This window comes from Cicer arietinum, chromosome 2, assembly GCF_000331145.2.
Source record: "Cicer arietinum cultivar CDC Frontier isolate Library 1 chromosome 2, Cicar.CDCFrontier_v2.0, whole genome shotgun sequence".
NCBI classification, from domain to species: domain Eukaryota; kingdom Viridiplantae; phylum Streptophyta; class Magnoliopsida; order Fabales; family Fabaceae; genus Cicer; species Cicer arietinum.
In genome coordinates this window covers 47,988,205-48,015,983 of record NC_021161.2, presented here as the reverse complement: position 1 = coordinate 48,015,983, position 27,779 = coordinate 47,988,205, and the positions used below count along the sequence as shown (strand labels likewise).

The following is a 27,779-nucleotide window of genomic DNA, read 5'->3' as shown; positions in this document are numbered from 1 at the left end:
ATCGCAGCTTTTAGCCTTCATCGCCGGAGAGTTGGTCCGGCGCAGCTTTCAGTCAATTTCTTTCACTACGAGAAGTGTTTGTGGCTTTCTTCGGTAATTTTCTAATAATTTTTGTTTGTTACTCAACAATCTAAAATTATTTCATTGTTAATTATTCTTATTATTAATTTTTAATTGATGGAGAAATTTGAGTAGTAGTAGTTATCCTAATTTTCAATCATCCTTTTAAAACTGCATGTTATGTGTTTGTGATATCGTCTCTGTTAATAATAAGTCTAATGCTATAATTTTTTAAACACATTTGTCAATTTGAGTTTGTGATTTGTGTTGGTTGTTGCTTAATGTGTTCGTACTCTTATTTTTGAAATTGTAAAATATATCTACTATTATAATGTTGGAGAGGTATAGTAAATAATAAACTTTGTATATAGTAAAATTGTTTGTCAATTAAAATAAGGTTATTAATCCAGAAATGACAATCTGTAGTCGAGGGTGGATTTTCACCATAGCAAATTAACATGATCCTAAATTGGAGAGATGAATGATGAGTGTATCAAATTTATCAGGAGTTGTCGGATCAAAATTGGCGAGGTTATTGCCTGGTCCACTATTAGAAAGTACCCATGCTTCATAGGTTGTACTTAGGTGGGCGATTGAACTTGAACTTGTTTGCACTTCTGCGTAGTGGTTTTCTTTATGGATTTTCATTTTATTTTGATGTTAGTTTTAGTGTTTGGTGAATATAAGTTGCAAAACCTATGTTAACCTTGATTAATTTGTGCAATGATGTCGTATTTGCTCATATAACTCTGGTAGTTTTGCATTACAAGTTATAACTAATAAAATCTCAAAATAGCATATTCCAGTTAGTTCTTACTTTCTGATTGTCAAGATGGTTAGTTTATAACTGTTTGTAGTCTCTTTATTTTTCGTGATCTCGGATTCCCATGATAGGTTGTTGAAAGGTGGCTTGTAGACAGAGCAGTTTTGCCAATTGAGAATTCTTTGGGAGGGAGCATCCACATAAATTATGACCTTTTACTCAGGCACAGGTTACATGTAGTAGGAGAAGTAAAATATGCAGTCCATCATTGTTTGACGGCTAACCATGGTGTTAAACTTGAGAATTTGAAACGTGTTCTTAGTCATCCACAAGTGTGACTCTGACATTTTATACCTTACTTTTTTTTCTAACTATAAACTAACCCAAAGTGGTGATGTTTTAGGCTCTTCCACAATGTGAGAACACCCTGGCAAGGTTGGGCTTTGTCAGAGAAGCAGTAGATGATACAGCGGATGCTGCAAAAGTAAGTGGAGAATTGTTGGGAGTTGTTTTTCTTGTATCATTTCAAGTGTTTTTGTTGATTAATTAATGATCACGATTGTGTATGCTTGACTTGCTTAAAAAATGATGCACTAGATAGCTCACGGTTTTTGTTTTGCTCCGTGTTTAATTTTTGAAGGTTTTGGTTGACAAGTGTCCATATATAGGGCTCTGGTTAAAGTAATCAAGTAATGAAAAATATTTACTGGAAGCCCAACATTTGATGCAATGATAGATTAAAAATTGTGCATTTTGATACATTGACCATTGCCATAAACTAAAGGTGGCGTCTAGGACAATACTCTAAATTTGTGTTACTTAACCAACAGACAACTTATTCTAACAACACCAGAAAGACAAAAATACCTTTTTTTTTTTACTCTTCTCAAGAGTCATACCCCCCTCCTCCTCTCACTACACATGCATATGTCTTGAAGGGTATTATAGATTTTGACTCTCTAGTATCTACTGTTATTGTTGACTTGTTTTTCAATATCAGTTATCCTAACATAGTTACAAATTATAGCATATTGCCCTCCATGAACTACAAGATGCAGGAGATGTTGCTAGCTCTGCTGCTGCAGAGATCTATGGCTTAAATGTACTTGCTCGAGACATTCAGGTCTGGGTCTATGTGTCAGTGTGTTTTAAATTACATGGTAGACAATTTGTGTTTATCATGGATTTGGTGACCAATGGATTTGCATTGGCAGGATGATAGTGATAATGTCACCCGATTTTTAGTGTTGGCGCGAGAACCAATACTTCCAGGCACAGACAAGCCATTTAAGGTACCTTCAAATAGCATAAATAGCTGAAATTACTGGACTCGCGAAATGCATCATGTCTCTCCAGTTGTTTGGTTTTATACTTACTGACATCAGCATTTAATATTGTTGTTGATTGTGCTATTGAATTCTCAGACAAGTATAGTTTTTTCCTTTAGAAGAGGGTCCTGGTATACTTTTCAAGGCCATTGTTGTTTTTGCCCTGCGTCAAATTAATCTTTCAAAGGTTAGTTGTCTTCTTGGGGCAAGGTGCAATAATAAGATTTGCGCAATATAAAATATTTATTAATAATAATGATAAGTATACACTCCATATATGGAGACACATATTTGACACGCCACCAATGGTAGTGGCGTATCAAATACTCAAAAGCTAGGAAAACAAATAACACTAGGAATATGAAGAGTGAGTCTGAGTCCTAAATAGAGCGTATTCAAATACTCAAAAGCTAGGAAACTAAGGGGTAGTACACAGTTAGTAGTAGTAGTTACATCACCTAGGTTGAAATGAAGATGTTGAACTTTGTTCTTTGCAACAGAAGATATTAAAGAACTAACTTGGTTTGCATTAACAAAAATTCCAAATAGATTAGATTTGTCCAATAATCTTCCCACAAGATCTAAGAGGCAATTTGTTGAATTCTGATTTTTGGCGTACTTAGCTCGAGGAATTAGAAAATCAAAGACAGATAAATGAGTCCACAAGTACCTCTAATTTGGTGCTAATATGGAACTTCTTACAACATCTTTGGTAGGAAGAAAAGAAAGAATATAAATAAGAATTTGCTATTGAGTCCTTGGGCAAACTTATGAGCACCAGTACCAGTTGTGCTAAGAATAGCTCTGGTAGTGCCTCATCCTTCTTAATAATTTTGGTCAGTGTCCACATCCACTCTTCAAGAGCAGTTAGAGCTGCCCCAACTGACAATGTTCGAACGTTAAGAGAGTACTCTTCTTTCTATCTGGCTTTGTTGTGATATAGGAGTAGTAACAGACTAAATGATCAAGATGTTTGAAAATCATTTTGTTGAACATGCATGATTTTTTTAGTGTAAGAGTTATTTTATAAAGGTAATTTAAGTCTTTCATATTTAATAAAAATTTATCAATATATACAAGAATAATTATGTAATTTTTTGGCAAGATTGTGCTTATTGTTATGTATCCAAACCTTGAGCACTCTTCTTCTAACTCCAATCTTTACTTAAAAATCTTGCTAATGGCGACATTTGATAAGTTTGGTTATCTGATGCCTATTAAATAGTCAATATGTTTGTTTCAATATGCTTTGTTTTATTTGTTTGTTTGTGTTATTATGTAATTGAAACTGTTTCTATTTCTAATTCTAATATTATCAAACCTTGAGCACTCTTCTTCTAACTCCAATCTATTGCTCAAAAAACTTATTTAATTGCTATGGCTACAATAGTTACAAAGAAAACATGCATTACCCTCAAGCTGTATTAAAAAGACAATTATCATATGCACACTATGTAAGTCTTGCATTGTAAAAGCAAATATTAATTTAAACTAATAGTCATTGGTGATTTGGTCTTGCAAATGATTGGTTGTTGGAATTTAAGTGTGAGTAACTAATTCTACATTGATTAGATATGAGCTAAATGAATGATATATATTGATTAGATAACCTTAATTGTGTTTATATTGAATCCAAGGTAACACAAGTAGTTCAAGTGATCAATGGTGGTGGTTTCATAAACTAGCCCTGGTTGAAATGGTTCAGATGTTGTTATTTCTCTCAATTACCATATGCACACTATGTAAGCCTTGCATTGTAAAAGCAATTATTAATTTAAACTAATAGTCATTGGTGATTTGGTCTTGCAAATGATTGGTTGTTGGAATTTAAGTGTGAGTAACTAATTCTACATTGATTAGATATGAGCTAAATGAATGATATATATTGATTAGATAACCTTAATTGTGTTTATATTGAATCCAAGGTAACACAAGTAGTTCAAGTGATCAATGGTGGTGGTTTCATAAACTAGTCATGGTTGAAATGGTTCAGATGTTGTTATTTCCCTGCTCCATAGTCATAAGGTGTTGCAACTGACTTGAATCCGTGGTAATTGGAGCATTCATATTGTTAATTTGATTTGCTGCATTTAGAAAAAATATGTCAGCAGGTGTTATTTTTTTATTCCTCTATTTATAATATGTAGAATAAATACAATAAATGTTAATTGATATGATTTGCTAATTCAATTCTTAATATGATTCTAATTCAAAAATTAATATTGAACAACTATACAATAGAATAAATACAATAAATGTTAATTGATATGATTTTGAGTTTGGTTTCAAGTGTTACAATCCATTGGACAGATTGGGCAATAAATTTACCTTAACTATACTGTAATTGTTGTTTCTATACAACCTTTCTATGTGTTTATTGTTTCTGTTTCTGATTTGAAAATTTGATTTTTGAAGCTATGTGTCACTACTTGTATCGTAGGACCCTCCATTTAGGAAAATATATTTATGTATTATAGCTTATTATAGATTTTTTCAAAGTTAGTATTAATTAACTACTTATAATTTTTATGGTCATATGATTTAGATAACTTTGTTATTTCAATGTTTATAATTCAGATATTTGGAGAATCAAAACCATTCGAAGATGAAGAAATGATGAATGTCCGACAACGTTGTGCAAACTTGATTCTTGAACTAATAGAAAATGTTTGAAGCACTTGTATCATTTTAGTATCTTTAGACTGTTAATAGAAGACAATTTTTTTTAACTAGTGAATATTATGTAGCTCTAAATTTGATAATTTAGATTTTGTAAAAAAATTATGACTCATTGTCATTGATTTTTAAATATAAAGCTTCGTATGAAGTTTTGTGTTTTATGGTTGAATGAGAAATTCTAGTTAATAATATTATATGTGAAATTATGAGGATGCATATGTAAGGGGTGAAAGTTATAAAGAACAAAAAATTAAAAAGTTAATTATTTAAATCGATTGGCTCATCGATAAAATAAACAATTTTGAATATGACTTGTTATATTGGTTCAAATTTAACCGATGTAATAAATCAATTTTGAATTTAACTTGTTATATTTGTTCAAATTTAATCGATCTAATAGATTAATTTTGAATTTGACTTGTTATATTGGTTCAAATTTAACCGATCTAATAAATCATTTTTGAATGTGACTTGTTACATCTATTATTTTAGCTGATTTAATAATTAACTATTTATTACAACGCTTGATGTTAGATCGGATAAGAAACCAATCTAACAAGTACATAGGAACCGATCTAACAAGGTTTAATTACACTAGTGAAGTGTATTTACAAAAATCAAAACACAGTAGAAGCACAATATATAACATAAGTCTTTCTTTTTGTCATACAAATAATTTTATTTTTTTCATTGTATTAGTCGCTAAAAATATATTTTCCAAAACCAAGTACAACCTCTTGAAGACATTATCAATGGAGTGGGTTTGTCCCTTCATAAGTATATACTTAATAAACTCAATTTATTTATTATTCTTACAACAAAAAATAAATATGCATGTGAGGTATAATGTTATCTAAGATTATATATATGGGTCTCTATTTTGTGATGTATGAAAGACATAGTAGATTGGTTAATGTGTCACTTATTCGCCCATTAAATTACACTAGATCAATGTTTATGTTTGAATTCAATATTTAACCTGACAAAATATGATGAGCTACATACTCAATAACACGAGGCCATACAAGACAATACTGAGTTGGTCTCAGAACATCAAATAGCAATACATATTCATACAAATATATTTTTGTGCAATCTACAAATACTTTGAAAGATGTCTCGTGCATGAAATTGAATTCCCTTCCACTTGTGCCAAAAATATAACAAAAGTTACACACATAAATGTTCCTTACATCATTAAAGAACCGACTAAAAAACGAACAACATATATGGCATAATAACTTTGCATATCATTACTAGAAACCATATATTAGCCTATTTGATTAGTGGATTTTTAACTTTATGTCTTCCCGGATGGGACGAGTGCCCCGAAGGTCAACAAGTCAAGTCTTTTTTCACACTTTCGTCGTATTTTTTTTTTATTAGGGTTAGATCTAATCAATTATTTTTGGGTCAAGACAAATCAACGAATGTAGATCCTCTTCATCAATCTTCTCTACACACTTTCTCCACCTTTTAATCTCCCTCATTAATTTTATCTATTTCTCTTAATTTTTTATTCTCTTTATCTCTAACTTCATTTTAGTGGAGAGGATCCACTCACATGCTAAGCGATGAGTTCGGTGATTTTTTTTACTTTCTACATTGAGAGAAGGTTACATGATGAAATAATGTTACCAAGGAAATGCCTTGTTGTTGTTGGATATAAGAGGACCCGTATTTATTACATAAATTTCTTAAAATTCTATTTTTGTTTTCTCTTCTATATTGGATGGGAAAAATTTGACTAAAACAAAATTGTGGATTGATTGTCTATAAACATTTTTTCCATGACATCACTTTAAGCTTACAAAGAAAAAAGCGGTGGCAAATGTTAATATGTGAGTTGAAGATACATATTAAACAATCAAATATAAAAACTTTATCTCAAAAATTATATATTTAAATAAAATATTATGATTAAATGTCAATATGTTAGTTGAAGATACATATTACACAATCAAATATAAAAAACTTTATCATAAAAATTATATATTTAAATAAAATATTATCATTAGAAAAAGAGTGATAACATCGTAATATGGATTAAAAGCATACTAATAGTTTTTCAAATTATAATTTGTTTAATGGAAAATAATATTTTGTTTCACTAAAATTGCTGTTAAATATTAAAAATCATATATAATGCAGAAATCAACAGGATTTTATATTAAAAAAATCAAGTTAAACACCTCAAATAATAGTTTGGTATATACAATATTCAAACAACCTATAATCTTATTAAGAATAGATAGAAAAAGACAAAGAGATATTAATAATAGACATTCATATAAAAAAGACAAACGGGGAGAAAGAGAAAGAAAACTAATGTCGTTGTTTGCATTGTGAAAATATTTTGTGTTTTCTTTTTCTAAATATATGTGATTTTATTTTGATAGAAGATTTTTGAAGTGAATCATTGTCAGAGAAATAAGGTGAAATGCTAGCTAATAGATTTATATTTTTGAAAATAATAAATTATATATATTCATTGTTTTTTTAATATAAATAATTATTTATTTCAAAAATCTTTAACTTTTTATGAACAAATAAAATTAACACACATTTTAAAAAATTAAAACAAAAAATGTTTTCACAAATTAAATGGATTCTAAAACTTTAATAATAGGATTAGTAAAACTATTAGTAAATAATAATTTGATACAAAATCCTAAATAGTATCAATCACTTTTTATAGAAATACGTGGATCAAATCTTAAATCAATAACAAATAATAATAATGATAAGTAATATAAAATATAATCCTAAAAGTATAACATTATAAACAATCCTAAAATTTATTTTAGTAATCTAACGGTCCTCACAAGTTTAAAACCTAACAATGACTCTTGATCTTCTTCTTATTCCTCAAATGATGCTTTATGGCTATTTTATGCCAAAAATCTCTCTCTTTATACATATATAAAGTAGTTTTCACATGTAGATAGTTTTATTTCATGTTTCGTACGTGATTTTGTTGTTTGAGTGCAGTGTTGTTTTAGTGCAACATTGTCTACTTTTTTTGTCTTGTTATGACATTCGTTTGGTTCAGATTGTTAGATCAAAATTTGATATAGTATTAGTGCATATTAATCAATGATTTTGGTGTCTTCGATATTATAACTTCAGAAACATTAATATTTTAAACACTTCAATTTAGTCATACTTATATGCATTTTGTCATTTTATACTATTAATTTGAATATTGCGATTTTGTTAACAGATTCATTATTTTTTATTTTAACAACTTTGAATTGTATTATCCTCGATCATATAATTTATACCGATTTAAATGAATGAATATCATTTTTAGTAATTTTTTTTAAAAAAGTCTTCTTCAAATTAAAACTTGATTATGGTATAGACATAAAATGTTGTAGTTTTCATGAACATTATCATAGTAGTATAATGAGAAACAAGTATTCTATTATCATAGTAGTATAATGAGAAACAAGTATTCTTGATGATATAATATCTATAAATAATTGTTGGCCTCTAAACAACTCTATTTCATTTATTGTTTGATACATCATTTTATAGTAGGAGAATGAAAATTTAGAAGATAAGAGCAAATAGTAACTCTTCCCTTTGTAATAATACGGGTAGAATTAATTTTATTAGTTAAATTATTCTATATTTAGTGAATACTGTATTTTTGTTTTGTTTTCATAAACCTAAAGAAATGTTGAAAATTTTCTAACATTTGGTATTATTATATCCACGTTTTGCCTGTGTAGTTGGTTATTTGTTTTTTCTTCCTTCTTTTTCGGTAATTTAATAATTTGATTTGAGTTTTTGAGCAGTTTGTTTTAAAATATCATTTGAAATTTTTAACCTATTGATTATATGTTTTCTATAATTTAATATACTTAAAATAACGTATAGAACAAATAGGTCAAAGTGACTCACTCAAAGTTGAAGATGAATAGTTCTCAATTTTTTTAAGAAAAAAACCAACTAAATTGTGGATTGTGGGAACCTCATCATGCTGCACCATGCGATTTTGTTTTATTTAATTTTACAAATGAGTATCTTACCCACATTAAGTTTGAAAAGAATAGAGTAATGCATGTTAGAACTCATATTTCCGATATTTTAATATTATTTTATCATAATAAAAAAATATATATTATATTTGAGTATAAAAATTATAATATATTATTATTATTTTTTCAAATTAACTTATATAATACATTTAAATATTATAAAACAACAAAAAACTAGTAACCAAAAAAAATTGAATAATTTTATATTTTAAAAAAAATCTATTGATATTTATAAATAAATAATTTAATTTAAAAAAAAACTAACAGATATCTAAATTATTTTATTTTATTTGTTGAATAAAGTCAATCAAAATATGATATATATAAATGAAGAAAAAAAATTATCCTCGAATAAAAATATTTTTATTTTTAAATTTTTATTATTTTAAATAGTAATTTATTATATTATAAAAATGAAAAAACTATTTTTGTCATAAATCATACATATTTTTGTGTCAAAAAATAACAATACATATATTTTGAAGTTAATTATTAATATTTTGATTTTATATTAAATTATATATTTTTTATAACTAAATTTTAATTTTGCATATTTATCATATTTTATAACAAAAATTAAATAAATTAATGTAATTATCATATTCTATTTATTTTTAACTTAGTTCATATTTATGATATAAATTATAATTACAAAAGTAAAGACAAGATATAATAAAAAATTAAATTACTTTATCAAATCCTGTTAATTCAACGAACATTAAATTGACACAAAATGTCACTTGTTCATCAAACGAATAATAAATATTTTTATAATTTTATATTGTTTGAAATGCACTTAATACTCAACAATAAATATTATGTTGAGTAGAAACAAATAAATATTATGATGTTATTATTTTTCCTTTTACATTACATTTATGATAAATAAATAACACGAATAATTAATAAAACTAATTTAACAAAATTATCATTTTATTTCTCTTATTTATTATTTTTTATTTGTTTCTTTAGAATTTTGTTGGGTAGATGAAATAAATTTTATTAAATATACATTATTTGTATAAACATTGACAATCAATAAAAATGGTCAATTAAGTAATTAATTAATTATAAAAATTACAAATATAATAAAATTACAATATAAATTTTTTTTATTATCAGTGAATTTAAAATTAATTTACAGAACATGTTATATTTTTGAGTAAAATATAAACCAATCAAATATATATATATATATATATATATATATATATATATATAATATATATATATATATATATATATATATTTTTATTTCAATATTATCTTTTTTTGTTTTTTTTTTTGTTTTTTAAAGTAATCAAAATACTCTACTATAAAAAATATATATAACAAAATATTTTACATTTTTTTCGTTAAGAGGATTCATCCCACGACCAGTTCAAGAGAAAAAAATTTTAAGTAGGAGGTCGCATCCCGGAAATGCAATCATATACACATATTTAAATTTTTTTTTATTTTAATAATTGAATAATTATTTATTTAATAAATAAAAATAAAAAATTATTTTTAAAAATAAAATACTATTAATAAAATTAAATAAAATATATTATATTAAAAAAATGCAATTTAATATATTTATTAAAATAAATAACGTGTTATATTATTTTAACAATTCTTTTATATTTTGTAGATAAATTAGTCACTTAATTTATTAATAAATTTTTTATATTTTTTTTCGATTTAATATATTTTATTGATAATATTTTATTTTTTAAATATTTTTATTATTTTCAATTTATTAAATAAATAATTATTCAATTATTAAAATAACAATTTTTTTGAAAACTGTGTACTTCTTAAAAGAAAAAATAAAAATAAAATATTTTAGTATATTTTTAATAGCAGGATATTTTGTCAATTACTATTATCATTTTTATAAGAGAGGAAGTAGTAATAGTAAGTAGTAATTAAAATAAAACTTTCATTAAAAGAAGTAATTAAAGAAAATTGCCGACAATGGAAAACGATGGCCCACCACTGACTTTTTCAATCAATTTGGTTCGTTCTTTTACCACGCGTCTTGTATCCAACCTCCATATCCTTCACTTTAACGGCGACGATTTTCCGCAAATCCGATACGTCAATGCTCTATCATGATCTTTTCGCCAGAACTTCTGAGTCTTCTGACACTATATGAAAGGACATCTTTACCCTCATGACGACTACTGCAAAACTATAGGCGATGTCACAATCCACGAACCCACCATCATTAAATCGTACGGCCAACTCTTCTTTTTCGTAATTGGACGGTCACGATCTTAAAAATTCGCTTCTCTGATTCCTATATTTTTCTCTCATAAATAAAATATATGTATTTGTTCTATTTTTGGTGAATAATACTATAATTTAATTTGTATATATTACATATATAAATAGTTAATTTTTATGAACGATCTTAAAATTACTACTACTTTTTTTTTCTTTCTATTGTTCAATTTTTCTTTATTATTAAAAAAAATTCAACAAAGTATATAGCTAGTACAGTGGTAAAATACTAGAATGTATTGTAGGATGGACGTGGTGGTCCAACAACAAAGAGCACGTCACCTACTTGTAGATTGTGGAGTTTAACCGAACACAATTGTAAAATGGTAGGTACTATACTACCATTTACAACCATGAAAGTCTAAATTCCACTATAAATAGTTATTAATCTTTTCGTGTTTATTACCAGTACAGCCATGATGTCCTTTATAACTGTTGAAATGGGACTATTCAGATCCTATGTGTGAGGAGGACAACAAAATTGTAACCCTCCTATGTGTGAGGAGGACAACAAAATTGTAACCCTCTTGTCTTACTTAGTACTAGTATAAACAAAAGACATACAGAATTTTCCCTCACAAATATGAATAAAATTTAACAAACTAATATTTAAGGACATTAGTTAAAAAACCTACAATATAAATTTTATATTGGAAACATCGATTTTTAAAATTTTTAAAAGTCGAATCTCAAGATAATATTTTTATATTTATTTTCTTAAGTAATGTTTTATAGGTATTCATTAATATTTTCTTTATTATTTTATTAGAGACAAATTAAATGAAGTTGACTATTTTTTTTAAAAGATGTGAAATTAGTTTTTTTTCTTTATTCTATTTATCATTTATTTACATAATTTAAGAAAAGACGGACACTAGCGTGCGAGTTTATCTGTATAATTTATTGTCTTTTGTTACATAAATATTTTATTGTATAACAAAATTTTAAGGTGAAGAGATTGTATCTCGGTCTTTATGACAAAGAAAAATCCAATGAGAAATTTGAAAATATAGATAAAAATGTCATATAAAAAAACTAATAATTGTTCAATTTTGAAAAAAAATATTAATTTTGAATTTTAAAATGAAAACAAAATATACATTTTTATACTATGTTCTTTTTGTCTTTTTATCAAATTTCTTTTTTATTTGAATTCAAAATATATAGTTATTTTATATTCAATTAAATATTATATTTAAATTTTAATTCAATATAATATATTTTCAATTTAATAGATTGCTTTATTTTAAAATTTAAAGTAATTTTAAATTAAAAAAATCAATATATATTGAGAGATGTCATTTATTTATTTAAAAAAAAATTAGTTAAAATTTACTAATTTTCACCCGCTAACTTATTAATTGGTGTAAATTAACAAGATACACCTTAAGATGCCTTTAAAAAAATTATAATAGTACCTTATCAATTTACACCGACTAAAAAATTAGTGGGTGTAAATCCACTAACATTATATTTATACAACATTTATAAAAGATATATAAAAGTTTTACTTATTATTAAGAATACATTTTAGAATTAAATTTTATATGATTAATATTTTGTAATATTTGAAAAATTACTTTATTGTTACAAAGAAAAATTAATTAGTACTCACATTGAGACTCATCATAAAGTAGCTTTTCATGCTCTCATCATATATTTGGACTGTGCACTTGGCTATGGCCTTTTTGTTGCATATATGCCTCTAACTAGTTATAACATCCATATTCTTAGCTTCGCTTATATCTTTTCATCGATGATATTAAAGGTGTGTTCGATTTGTGCTAAATAAACACATAATGGCATTGGAAATGATAAATCTCATTCTCGAGCTTGAGGATATATCAACTACGTACTCGCACAATACAAACATGTATGCTTATATAGATAGATAGAGAAAATGCCATTTATTTGTTTGTTGTAGTGCAATTTCCATTTTTTTTTTTTGTTAATGTAGATTTATGGTGGAGAGATGCTAGCCCATTTCAATGAATTTACTTTTAACTCTCGGACTAAGAAGGTACATAATGCAATTCCCACTATCTAAACATAATTAACATTTATATGTTATGATACCATATTCCAACAGATCAAATAGCATATTGCTTGACTAAGCCGCTCAATTTCACAAGATTCAACATGTTGAGAGAGAAACTTGGGGCGACTCTTGCACCATCAATTTGAGGGGGAGAATTAGAAAAAGGATCAAGACACGTTCATTTGACTCTTTGCTATCTCATAACTCTATTTAGTGTAACATTTTATGGTTTTATATCAACAATTATCCTATTTATTTTTATTATTCATGTAATTATTGTTTGCATAATTGTAGGATCAAATTGATTCATCCTTGTGTAAATTTACAGACAATATGTGAATGAAATACATAATAACATTATTTATAATTCTAACTTGTATTAGAGCACTTAACCTTGAAGACTCTCGATCCTTCGATCCAATTCAACCATGCCTTATGTGATACAAAACTTAAAAATGGTCTCCCATCAATTGTTTCTGTAAAGTTGGACAGAGACAATTATCCCTAATGGAAGTCAGTAGGTATACTAGTCATCAGAGCTTGCAGACTCAACTGCTACATGCTGGAAACCAAAGAGTGCCCTGAACAATTCATCATTGTTGCAGACAAATGCAAACAAACCAATTCAGAGTTTGAAAAATGGCAAGCACAATATCAAAAACTGTTAGGATGATTGTTAAACTTTGTGACAATAGACATTGCCACACAATTGCTATATGGTGAAACATCTAAGCAATTGTGGGATGAAGCACAAAGTCTCACATTATGTACCTCAAGTCGAAATTCCATAGCACTCAGAAATGAGGGTTGAAGATGGAGGAATATCTTGTCAAAATGAAGAATCTAACCGACAAACTGAAGCTTGTAAGAGCACTTAAGCCAAAGTATGATTTAATGATTCAAACACTAAATGGCTTGGATTATTATTACAATCAAGTAGATGTCAAACTATCTGACGAGACCAACCTCAATTGGGTTGATCAACAGATTCAACTTTTAATCTATGAAACCAGGCTGAAACAGTTGAACAATCTCACCACTCTCACGTCGAATGCATCTATTAACTTTGCAAACAAGATTTATTTCAAAGGCAAAAAGTTCGCCGTGCATGGAAATCAGAAATGATCATACTTTAGAAGCATGAGAGGTGGCAGAGGAGTAGGAAGAATGGCCAAACTAGTTTGTTAGGTATGCACAAAAGTTGGTCACACTATTGTACAATGTTACTATTGTTTTGATAAGTCATATTCATGAACTAGCAAAATAACAGAATGAACAAATAACAATGCATTCATAGCTTCACCCTACAATGGGCAAGACTATGAATGGTATTTTGGCAGTTGTGCTAGCAACCATGTGACCACCATCCTGGCAAGTTCCAAGATCTCGCTTAGCACAATGATAAGAATTCCTTAATGTCCTATATGTACCTAAACCTGCATAATGTCCTATATGTACCTGAAATCACCAAAACTTTACTAAGTGTATCTAAGTCAACTGTTGAGAATAATATCATTGTTGAATTTGATGTTGAATGTTGTTATGTGAATGACAAGCTGACATGGAAGGCTCTTTTGAAAGGGAGACTTAAATAAGGTTTGTATCAAGTTTCAAATGCTAGTCCCCAATCCTATAAAGACTAATGTACCTACATATTTGTCAAAGAAAGTTAGCACATAAAGCCTGAATACCCAAACAATAAAGTACTAGATAAATTGTTGAAACATTGTAATGTGAAGACCTTACTCAGTGATACATATTAGTTTTGTGAGACATGTTAATTTGGTAAACTACATAGGTTTCCCTTTAAATCATATAGTTCTCATGTTGATGAACCCCTAAAGTTGATTCATATTGATGTATAGGGTCCTAGACCAATAATATCAAATTATGGTTTTCAATATTATGTCCACTTTATTGATAATTTTAGTAGATTCACGTGGATTTATCCTTTGAAACAAAAGTTTGAAACCATATGTACTTTTATCCAATTTAAAAACACGGTAGAGAATCAATTTAACAAAACGATACAAATTGTTCAATGTGTTGGTGGCAGTGAAATTAAACATGTACAAAAGGTTTGCTTAGAAGCAGACATTCAATTTAGAATATCTTGGCAAAATGGTATAGCTGAGAGAAAACACATACATATTGCTGAACTAGGCTTAACCATGTTGGTTCAAGCCAAAATGGCCCTATGTTATTGGTGGGAAGCTTTCTCCACAATTGTTTATCTGATAAATAGATTGCCTTCATCTGTTGATCAAAATGCTTGTCCTTATGCCCTGATCAACAAGAAGGAACCAGACTATAGTGTCCTCAAACATTTTGGTTGTGCCTATTATCCTTGCCTCAAACCTTACAATAATCATAAACTTCAATTCCACATAACTAGGTGTGTATTCTTGGGATATAGCAACTGACACAAAGGATACAAGTGTATCAACTCACATGGAAGAATATTTATCTCAAGACATGTAGTGTTCAATGAGGAATATTTTCCTTTTCAAGATGGATTTCTTGACACAAGAAATCCATCAAAAAATCAAACTAAAAAAGTATCTACCTTGTTTCCTCGATATCGCAGATGGCACAAACAACAACATTTGTGATCCAGAAAATGACTCAGTTATTCATAAAGAAAAATCCTCAAACACCTAAAGCAATAACCAATCAGGTGAAGATAAGCAAGATCCTAATGACAGAGTCTTTGACACTGGTGAGAACACTACAATCAGATAAGAAGAAGGCAACAATGGTTCAACTAACATAGTGGATAGAAACAGGGCAATTGAACCTGAAGTATGAACAAGCACTCAAGATAACAATACCAACACACATTAGTTGTGCACTAGAAGGAAAAATGGGATTTACAAGCCAAAACAACCATATATAAGGCTGACATAAGCACAAACAAAAGATAAATAGTCAGATGACACCAGATAAACTCTTAGCAGACTCCAATGGAAATAAGCAATGGACACATGATTTAATGCTCTAATGTCCAATAAAATATGAACATTAGTGTCGTATGAGGGCCAAGAAAATATTGTTGATTCAAAATGCGTGTTCAAAACAAAGTATAAGGCATATGGCTCAATAGATAGAAGGAAATAAACTTAGTGTCGTATGATGTCCAATATTGCCAACACACGAGCTCTCCTAGCACACATCACTAACAATGGATAAAAGAGGATACTAAAGATATCTCCAAGGAACAATAAACTTCTGCTTACACATCAAGTCATCTACTGATTCAGATATACTAGGGTTCTTAGATGTTGACTGGGCCACAAGTGTGGATGACAGGAAATCCATGGCAGGACAATATGTATTCATAGAAGAGTCATTAATTTGTTAGTCCTCAAGAAAACAAAAGGGTGTACCTAGATCCAACACAAAATTTGAATATCGTGCTCTAGCTGATCTTGCAACTGATATAGCTTGGGTCATATCCCTCCTAACTAAACTAAAATCACCATTACTTAGGAAGCCAATCTTATGGTGTGATAACTTGAGTACCAAGGCATTGACCTCTAATCCAATCATGCATATCAGATCCAAACACATTGAGATCAATGTTCATATAATAAACTCATACAGTTATGAGGTCTCAGGATTGAATCCGGACATGACGTTCAACATAATAATATCAATATTTGTCAGTTTAGCTATAATTTAAGTACTCAAACTATACATTTTCAAAAGTCAATTTGGTTAAAAAAAAATAAGACTTCAATCTACTAAAACAATATTCTAAAGGTATTAGACCAATCTATTTAATTAAATATATTATTATTATTTTTATATTAAGTTTTTATACTCTGTGTTATATCCTAAATTTGCTAGCATTTTCTATTTTAAAATTATATTATATCAATTTTTAAACATATTTAAAGGTATTTTAATAAAATATAATCAAAATAAAATATCATATAATATTAGATTATTTAAAAGATCATATATTAATATTTCATGTGATTTAAAAAAATGTATTTTTTTCTTCATCATTATAACTTTTTTTAATAAAATAATAAAATTTGTATAAGACATATCTTCTATGAACATATGTGGAAGACTCATACGGATAAAATTATTATGATGTCTATTCCTTTAGCCTTCCATGTGTATGTAACTCTCACTAGTAACTAATGAATTGAGTTACTTATTATTAGTGGTAATTAAACATGACTCTTCATTTAACTATTTGTATATTATAAATAGGATTTGCAATACATTTTATTATAAAATAAACATGAAAAAGAATAAAACAATTTACTCTCATCTTCTATGTGTCTATTCTGTTGTTCTTTTAGTTTATTTAAAAAAGAAAATTTATCATAATTATTCAGTGATTTCTCATATAATAATGCTTTTTTTTCTTTCTAGTCTCATATAGTAATTCTAATGTTTTGATTTAATAGTCAAATCACACATCAAATCTAAATGTAATTCTTTTTATAAATATTTAATGAAATCAAATATTGTTTTTCTTGTCACAATTTACTTATCCTAAATTTCTTGTAAAAATATATCAAATATAATATACTTTATCATATTTTTTAAAATATCTAGAAAGATACTATATATATATATATATATATATATATATATATATATATATATATATATATTATTTTATGCGATAATCACATAGCTTTGGATTTTTGAGTCATAATTTTATGAATGAAATTTGGAGTCGTACCCTACTATGTAGATATATAGAGTGGGTCCTATATGGTCTTCTATTCACGGATGTTTAAAATTAAAAGTCATCTCAAATTTTAATGCGATTGACTAAATATTTTCTTTAAATTTATAGTCAAGACAATATTTAATTGGTATCTTCTCATAACAGAAAATCAATTGGTATTAATTTATAAAATCAAAAAGCAGATATATCTATCAAAATTTAATTTATCAAATCATATTAATTAAATCAATGTATCAACAATAAAATATGCCTCTCAATTTTTTTTTTAAATTTATACATTCTAAAAATATATTCCTTCACCATATATGACATTTATATACTAACCCACCTTAATTATTATTTTTTAAATTAAAAAAAATGAATTTTAGTAATAAAATAACTATAATGACCAATTTTACTAACTCTTTTACAAAATTAATTAAATATATTAAAATATTAATACTAAGTCTTACCACTTAATTAACCTATCAAGTATAATCCACCGTCAATTACATTCAACTTAAAATTTGGCGTAGTATAAAGTAATAACTAGTATTTCAACTATGAACACAATTTAGAATCGTCAACTAAAAATAAAATAAAATAAAATCTAAGGGCTTAGATCTCATAACCTAAGAATAAAATCTACGGTTGAATTGCTACCTAACATCATTGGCATCTACTTTTCAGGCCAATTAATTAATTTTTCTAAATAGCCCAAAACATGTGAATGGATTATTAATCATAGTGGTTTTTGCAATGCACGCGCCGTGGTTGAAGTAATAAATATTTGTCTCACGTAAACATGTATTTGAGTTGCCACGTGGAGGGTAATATGGTACATAAGAATTAATTGTTCGTACACGCGCGCAAGAACCTTACTTTATTAATATTGTTTTTTGTTATTATTATTTACTTGTCGGGTTTCTCATTCAAAGATCCAAAATGTTGCAAAGTTTGCAGAACCACAACCAGGAAAATCTTTTTTGACGCGAATTTTTCATCCAATTGGAATATTATTTATATCTCTTTTAAAGATTTCACATTGATTCTTCTCAATTTTATTATCTTTGTATCTTTTTTTATTTATTTATTAGTAATATCTATTGGGATTTTAAATTTCCCTGAAAAATTTACTTTTTTTTTGTCTCTTTGTTTCAATCTTTTTTAACATCCGGGTTAGTTAATTTCTGAGTGTTCTTCACTGATTTCATCTTAAAAACTTAAAGGGTCTTCAGGGTTTGATCGAATAGGGGAAAAAACAAAAAAAAATTTACCTTACTATTTTTAACGCTACCAGATGCCAGAAAATCGGCAGGTTTTGAAGAATGCTGCTTCTAATCCATCTGGCGATAACATTGAAGGTGATGAAAGATTGAATTTTTATATTTTGTTTTATGATTTGTTCTTTAATTTGTTTTGATCATTATTTAATGATGTTTTGGTTTGAAAATTTGTTTTCATTGATGATGATGGCTTGCTATTTATGGTACGATGAATTTGATTTTGAATAGTTTTTGTTTTTTGTTTTTTGTTTTTTGTTTTTATGATTCATGCAATGTTGTATTGTGAGAGGTTTGAAGATTTTTTTTGAAAACACGACTTAACTTGTGTGAGTGAAAAAGGTTCATCAAAAGAAAACTATTATTATATTCTCATTCCATGTTTACTTACCTAGAATCAAGTGTTATACTATGCTTGATCGCACATGGTTTTACAAAGTTTGTGTACTTTGCTTGATGATGCAATAAAGGGTCCTAATCTTCATGTTTTGATCTTAAATTGTTTTTTGTTAGCAATAGATACTTGCTTTATGATGTGATTCTTTTGAGTTTCTGATCTAGTTAGTTGTATTGCACTTTGAGTTTGGTAATTTCAGTTTTTTTTGTTTTAACCCTCTGGTTCTGGAGGGAAAGGATTCTGGTAATTTGGAGTTCAATTAGGAGATAGATAAAGTCTGACAAAAAATTGTTTTAGTTAGGATTTGAACTCTAGTTCTCCCAAACGATGGGCCCTTAGTAATTTGAGTTTTATTATTGTTTAAATTTTTGGTAGAATGCTTGTTGAGAGACTTTGTGCAGACTGCAGAATCTTTCTGATTCCTTTGTGATTTGTATTGCAGATGCAATTCGGCGTCTGAAAATCAATGATAATCGGGACAGAGATGTTACGGCTCAATCTCTGCCTTTTCCCGATCGACCTGGTGAACCCGATTGCTTATATTATTTGAGGACTGGAATGTGTGGTTACGGGAGTAACTGCCGCTATAATCACCCTGCTAACGTTTCACTTGTAATGAACCTCTTTCTTTTGTTTTGTTTACATGATTCTTTTTTCCTTCATAATTTAGATCGAAGTTTCTCATACTTTATTAGATTTCAGGTTACTCAATATGGTGAAGAACTTCCTGAGAGACATGGGCAACCTGATTGTGAGGTACGTTTATTTTTTGCCACTAAAAATGTATTCGAATTGTCGTTTTTTGTTCTCATTTTGTGCAAGAACTGTATTAAGAGTGAATTCATGTATAGGCCTTTTTTGTTCCTTTAACAAATTTACTTGATAGTATGTTTAGTAATCATGACTGAAATTTTATATTGTGGAAAACTACATTAGAAGTTGTTCTAAAGTTTCAGGTGCCTTTTGCAGTTATAATAGGTTTGTCTCTTCTGTTATTATTTTAATGTACCTTGATATTTTGATTGGTTGTGTCTATATATATTTATAAAAGGGAATTGCTCTGAAATATTTAGCATAGTGACATGTTATGATGTTAGAGCACCATAAATGAAAGGGAAGAAAATGATGTAGGATAAGGAATGAGGACAAAAAAAGAATTAGTTGTGTCGATGTGAAAAATCACCATTTTGTTTTCTATGTGCGATTTATTAGTTTTTTGTTTTGATGGACATTATAGTGTTTATATCCTGTAGAGTTTATTTGCCAAATCTCTTTATTATGATAATTATGCCAAAGTTTGATTTAGTGCTATCCATAGCATAGTTGAATAAGAAAAGGAAATTAATATATGAACTTGAGTTTCACATCTAATAATACTAGAAATATAAAATTCAGGAAATGAATTTAATGTTGTAGATTTTTGTGTATTGTTCGAGTAAAATATTACGTACTCCAATTTCATTAGACATTCCATCGTTATTCCAATTCATTGAAACTAGTGTTGTTAAAAAGCACCTATAGCTGTGTGCTATAGCACGGTTGCATATGGAATTTGAACAAATCGTATGTTCTGCAATCCGCAATCAGCAACACTGATTGAAACTTGTGTTGTGGGGCATATTTCTTGTTCGAAATATGTGTTGCAGTATTTTCTTAAGACAGGAACATGCAAATATGGATCGACATGTAAATATCATCACCCTAAGGACAGGCGAGGTGCTGCACCCGTGATATTTAATACTTTAGGTCTTCCCATGCGTCAGGTTTGTACATCCCTTTGCACTTGCCGCTTTATTTTTTTCACAAAGATTACTCTTTTGATGGAAGATGTTGAATTTTTTCGACACTCTACGAATGTTGCTTTTATCAGGAAGAAAAATCATGTCCCTATTACATGAGAACCGGGTCGTGTAAGTTTGGAGTTGCGTGCAAGTTTCATCATCCACAGCAGCAAGCTTCGTTTGGAGCTTATCCGGTGGCTGGATCCCCTCCCTCAACAACTATTACTTCATCAGGTTTTCCATATGCTGGTGGATTTCCTGCATGGTCAGTGCCGAGAATGTCGTCGTATTTATCTGGACAGGGCATTCAATCTTATGTTCCTCCTTTTCTGCCTTCTTCACAAGGCATTATGCCTGCACTGAGCTGGAGCAACTACATGGTTAGTTAAAAACCGTTCAATTCCTCGTTTATATCAATGGTTACTTTTTTGCTGATTCAATTACGATTTAACATTTATATACTATTAACATCTGAATCAGAATCAGCCTTACATTTTAGGAAAATTTCCTAGCATCTTGGATCTTTCTTGATGATTGATTATGCTAGATTTTGTAACTACATGCATTCAATGACACTTTTTGCTGATTCAATTAAGATATTCTGTTTTTGACTGTTATTTTGTTTCTACAAAAAGGGAAGTATGAGCCCTGCAATTCCTACTAGTTTTCTTGGATCGAATCTTGTCTATGACTACATGAATCCGGGAGAGACACTTTCCGGGGGGCAGGTCATGAGTTCAACTCTCCCGGATAGACCCGATCAACCAGAATGTAAATACTTTATGAGCACTGGAACATGCAAATATGGATCTGATTGCAAGTTCCACCACCCTAAAGAAAGAATAGGCCAATCATTATTAGTTAATCCACTTGGCCTTCCTATGAGACCAGTAAGTTCATTTTCTGCTTAAGATTTGTTCATATTAGCCTCCCTAATATTTTGTGAAGATATTTTATAATAAGTTATCGGTTTAAATATATTTTTAGTCCCTATAGATATTCTACATTTTACTTTTAGTTTCTGCAATTTTTTGTTTTGTTTTTAGTCCTTGCAAATGTACTAGTTTTGTTTTTGGTTTTAAGTCTCAGCAAAATTTGTTTCTGTTGGAAATTGTCCCTATAATATGTAGAATATTTTATTTTAATCCCTTCGAAACGAGCTACATAAGGGTGAAATTGAATATTACACACATATAACAGAGACTAAACCCAACACAAACAAATTTTACAGGGATTGAAACAAAACAACAAGGACCAAAAACAAAATGTAGTATATTTGCATGGACTTAAAACAATTTTATTTTATTTTATAGAGACTAAAAGCAAAAAGTGGTATATATTTGCATATACTAAAAACATATTTAAATTTAAGTTATCAAATTATTTTGAGTCCTGATTCTTGTTTTGATTGTCTGCAGGGAAATGCTATATGCTCTTATTACAGACTCTATGGAGTATGCAAGTTTGGTCCAACATGCAAATTTGATCATCCAGTTTTGGCCATTCCTCAGAACTACGGCTTGCCCTCGCCTGCTATATCGGTATTCGACGCATCTCTCCTTAATAGTCCAAGAAGGGTTTCAACTGTCCAACCAACTGAGACACCTCCGTCTAAACTATCAAGTGACAAGCTTCAACAATCTGATACAAAAGCTGCTACCGAAGATTCGTCTAAACAAGGTGACGACACTGCATCAAATTCTCGCACACCTTCGTCCGAGTCGTTACAGGAATGAACCACTTGAAGTTTGATTTTTCTTTTGGACTTTTTTTTCCGGCCATATTTTCAGGAGAAATATATTATACATACCATCTATTTCCCCCTTTAATCTGCAATTCTGCAAGGTTGGATAGTTTGTTCAATGGTTGTTGTGACAATCATGAGCTTTTGGGGGATAGAGGACATTTTTTTTGTGGTGAATAAAATGCAAGTAGAAAGTTTGTGATTTTCATTTCCCCTTTTCTCTCTTGGGGTCACTTTGGTAATCACACCTACAAATACTGAGTGAAAATCTCTAAGTATGTAGCAATTTCTTGCATGAATAGTGTTTATTGGCTACAAATCTACAATCAATCAATCAAAAGATTGAGATACATTAAAATAAAAGAGGAACTAAAAATCAACATTACAATAATCCGAGTTAAACTATACTTGAATTCCTTAATTAAAATATTTCGTATCAATAACATTATTTTAAAAAGAAAAGACACGTTCAAGAGTTTTTTTTAGTATTATCATATGCTTTTTTTAAGTGTTTGTGTCAATAGGGTTATACTCATATATGAATATATATGTGCATTTACAAAACAAAAAATATTTAGAAAAATATCAAAGCTCTTTTTCATATGTATTCACGGTTTGGGTTTTAAGAAAGATAGGTGATATCCAAAAGTATCGACAAGTATCCATTAATATATGTTGGAATATGAAGCAAAATATTTAAATATAGAAACTAAAATAAAATTTAATTTAACATAACTTTTGCAAAACACATTGATACAATTTAAAAGAAAAAAAATATCATTAAAAAATATAATATTTTATTCGAAAAAGAATAGAATATAAAAGTACAAGTGCAATTTTTTATATATATAGTTAGTTGATGGTATATTATTGAATATCTACAAATATGAATGAATACCTCAATAACCATGAACAATGAGGATGGACCCATGGAAAAAAAGTGTGGTTTATGCCCTCAATTTTTATATTATAATATTCAATATCACATTATATTTGTTTATTAAAATCTTATCTTATTTCCACATCAAATAATGTTCTCTCAACCTAGCTTTATTTGAAAGTTTGCTATAATTACAAAAACAAAAACATTAACCTTTGTTCCCTTCTTATATTTCTCATTATGAACCGTGCCATATAGTCCTCTTAACATTTAATATTTTATGTGGTTGTCGTTGCTTTGCAATGTGATTTTTAACATTTTGAATAGTCGCTCAAAATATGTGAAGCATTGCATTGCATTTTGTGAAGTCAATTTCCTTTGCTCCATCACATATGTGAAGCATTATATTGCTATTTCTTGTTGTCGTAATATAATCATCATCGTCAGCAGCATCATAATCATAATATCAAATTATTATAATTTTATTGTTGTTTATATCTCATTAGAGATCCAAGAATAACCTTTAATAAGAAGTAATGGTGGATCTTTTTTCATGTTAGTGATCTAAATGCTCTAATTTTTCCTTTTAGTTGAAATTTTAGAACATTTCCTTTGCTCTATCAAAATAACTATGTAAAATCAAAATAGATAGTAGTGTGCAAACACATTAATATCCACTTAAAAGTGAATTAAGGGTAGTTTAGACTTTTCCATAATAGTTTTCTTTAATTATATGTAGAATTAAAGTAGAATTAAGACAACATTTTCTTAGACAAATGTCATACGAACTTAATTGTTTTCTTTAATTGTTTTAATTTTAAAAAAATGTTCAAACAATATTAAGCAAACGTTATATAAAGATTTACAATTCATATAATGTTAATGTTTCTTCTTGAAAATATTATCTTATTTCTACTTACAAATAACATTGTGTTCACCTTAAAAAAAATTGTTTCCTCTATATATGTTACACCCTAAACCGTGCCATATACTCCACTCAACCTATAATATTATTTGTAGTTGTGGTTTCACCGTAAACTTTATAACATTATGAGTCGTTGTACAATGGATCTTAACCCTTTAATGTTCTTCTTTCAATCCTAAATGGTGATACGATTTCCCATTTCCTTAGCACCATCACACAATATAAAACAATATCAAGAGGTATTCAATATCATAAATATTTAAATAGTTATCGGAAGTGTTCCAAAATCCACCATCAACAAAGAATATCGTGGAGCTTTTTCTATGTTAACCATCCGATCGTTCAAATTTTCCATTTTATATGAAATCTTATAACGTTTTGGATAGCTAACACGTAAATGAAGTGTCACTAAAACATCAGATAAAAGTGAATGAAAATATGAGAAATTAAGAAGTTGAAGAATATTTATTTATAGGTTAAAGACGTAACAAGAAAAACGTATGAGAAAATGAAATAATAAAATTAATGAGGAAAAAAAAAAAGAGTAACAACTAGATAGAGGTATAATAAAAAAAATATAATTAATAATTAAATGCTATTGTAAAATAATATATAAAATGAAATATTTTGTTGTTATAATAACTTATATTTTGATGACATAGAACATTATTTAACAGTATTGTTTATTTCAATTTAATACTATTAGTCGACTATAATTCATAATATATATATATATATATATATATATATATATATAAAAAATAATAAAATGTTAATGGTAGTTGTAATGAATAGTTTGTTATTGAATTTTATATTATATATTTAATAGTATTGTAATAAAAAGAATTTATAATATTTAATATAGTTGCTTATGTAAATTTTATATTTAGTAAAAAAAAATGTAAATTTTATATTAAATATAATTCTGAGTTTATTAATATTAGTCGTCTCAATTTAATTATATTTGAATTGTAACAAAATCCAATATGGCATTTTAGTAAAAAAATAACATTGTCTCTTTTATTTTTATTTTTAGAATAAACGATATATTTTACTATAATTAATTCATTACAAAGTCTTGGGTTCAAACTCTAGATAAATAGTTCAATATCTAACTTAATAATATTGGTATTTACTACTTTAGTTAGAGTTTAAGGACAAAGTTGTCTTATTTTATATGTTAAATAGCACAATTGATCCTTTAATTTAATTTCAATTAATGTTTTAGTTCTTTATCTTTTTTTTTCTATTTGGTCTTTTATTTTAATTTTAAGTGACAATTTGATCTTTTATGTTTTAAAATATTAACAATGTTATCATTTTTTTTTTGTAAAAATTTAAAAAATTCAACAAAAATTTCAAACAAAACTCATAAAATTAATTATCATCCTCAATATAATGCAAATTTCATCAAATTCATAACTAAATCTTTAAATAAATTCATATTTTTATCTCTGACAATATCAAATAAAGAATAAAAATATGAGTTTATTTAAAGATTTGACTTACGAATTTGATAAAATTTGTATTATATTGAAGAATATAATTAATTTTATGGGTTTTGTTTCAAAATTTTGATAATTTTTTTGAATTTTAGTAATAAAAATGATAACATTGTTGAAAATTTAAAACATAAAAGATCAAATTGTCACTTAAAATTAAAATAAATGATCAAATCAGGAAAAAAAGAATATAAATAACTAAAACGTTAACGAAAATTAATTTAAAGGATCACAAATAATACTTAACTTATTTTATATGTTATTTTACAATATCAATAAAATATTAATATTGTTTTTCCTACTAAAATAATTAATTTAAATTTTATGTCTTGATTATTATACTTACTTTTTCAAAATAATTAATTTAATTTTTATTTCTCATACCACTAATAGAGACTCATTTTATGATGTAAGTCATAATTTTTCTTTCCCAAACAAACTTACGTACATTTCTTAATTCACGTGTCATATGCTAAAGTGCATTTATTTTGGGACGTAGACCTGTTGTTTATATTGTATTTTATATTTTTCTTATAGCATTAATTTGTACTTTATATTATATATTTCATAGTATTGCAATAAAAACATTGTATAATTAATAACATTTTTTATGGTGTACAATATTTAATAGTCAATGGAATTTAATAATATGTTGTAAGATTTAATATATTATAAATAATATGGTCATAATGAATGAATTGTAATCAATAGTTTGTTACTTTATTTTATATTATTAAAAAAACTTGTATTTAGTCTTTTTGAGTTAATATTTCCTTTATTTTATAAAATAAAATAAATTTTAAAATGTGTAAAAAAAAATTAGAAATATGTACAGAAAAATTAAAGACCATTGGTGAAAAAACCTTCTGAAATTTTTTGACATTAATAGTGCTTTTAAACTTAATATATATATAATATATATATAGAGATTTAGATACGATGAGAGTAATTTAACTTTGTGGTTATTTATTTTGTTTAATAATTTAATATAAATAATTAATTTTATTAATTAAATTGTCAAATAAAAAATTCTTATGAAATAGATCAACTTTATAAATTTATATTAAATTTTAAAACTATTTGATACTTCATTAAATAACGTTAAATGAACGAATAAGAAGTTTTAATATTTTATAAAAAATATAGAATTAATATTTGTATATTGCATCAGACTATCTATATTTTATATATGCAAATATTATAAGAGTAAACTTTTGAGATTGAGGGAAAATATTCTTATAATGTCGAAATTATTCATTCAAATATGATATTTTTATTAAAATAATTTTTTTCTACTATAAAAAATTCAAAAAAATCAAGGTAATGGTTAATTCCATTTATAAAAAATAATTACTAAGAACTTTCTTTCGAATACTTATTAATAAATGTTGA

The 27,779-nt window shown here is 27.3% G+C and overlaps 1 protein-coding gene and 1 pseudogene across 1 annotated transcript; both read left to right on the top strand.

The window, feature by feature from the left end:
• On the top strand, window positions 1-3,276 carry LOC101492725 (arogenate dehydratase 2-like; annotated as a pseudogene).
• Window positions 3,277-19,024: 15,748 nt separating this feature from the next.
• LOC101510439 (zinc finger CCCH domain-containing protein 3) lies at window positions 19,025-23,288 on the top strand. The gene is made up of 7 exons (XM_004491034.4): window positions 19,025-19,239; window positions 19,998-20,167; window positions 20,258-20,311; window positions 21,202-21,318; window positions 21,426-21,716; window positions 21,972-22,226; window positions 22,755-23,288. The coding sequence occupies exons 1-7, from the start codon at window positions 19,176-19,178 to the stop codon at window positions 23,070-23,072; spliced, it is 1,269 nt and encodes a 422-aa protein (XP_004491091.1). The 5' UTR covers window positions 19,025-19,175; the 3' UTR covers window positions 23,073-23,288.
• The last annotated feature ends 4,491 nt before the right edge of the window (window positions 23,289-27,779 follow it).

Excerpts from the sequence above, each read along its gene's own strand:
- LOC101510439 (XM_004491034.4), top strand. The coding sequence starts at position 19,176 with ATGCCAGAAAATCGGCAGGTTTTGAAGAATGCTGCTTCTAATCCATCT. Across the intron at positions 19,240-19,997 it reads ATCTGGCGATAACATTGAAG|ATGCAATTCGGCGTCTGAAA; the intron begins GTGATGAAAGAT and ends TTTGTATTGCAG. Across the intron at positions 20,168-20,257 it reads ACCCTGCTAACGTTTCACTT|GTTACTCAATATGGTGAAGA; the intron begins GTAATGAACCTC and ends ATTAGATTTCAG.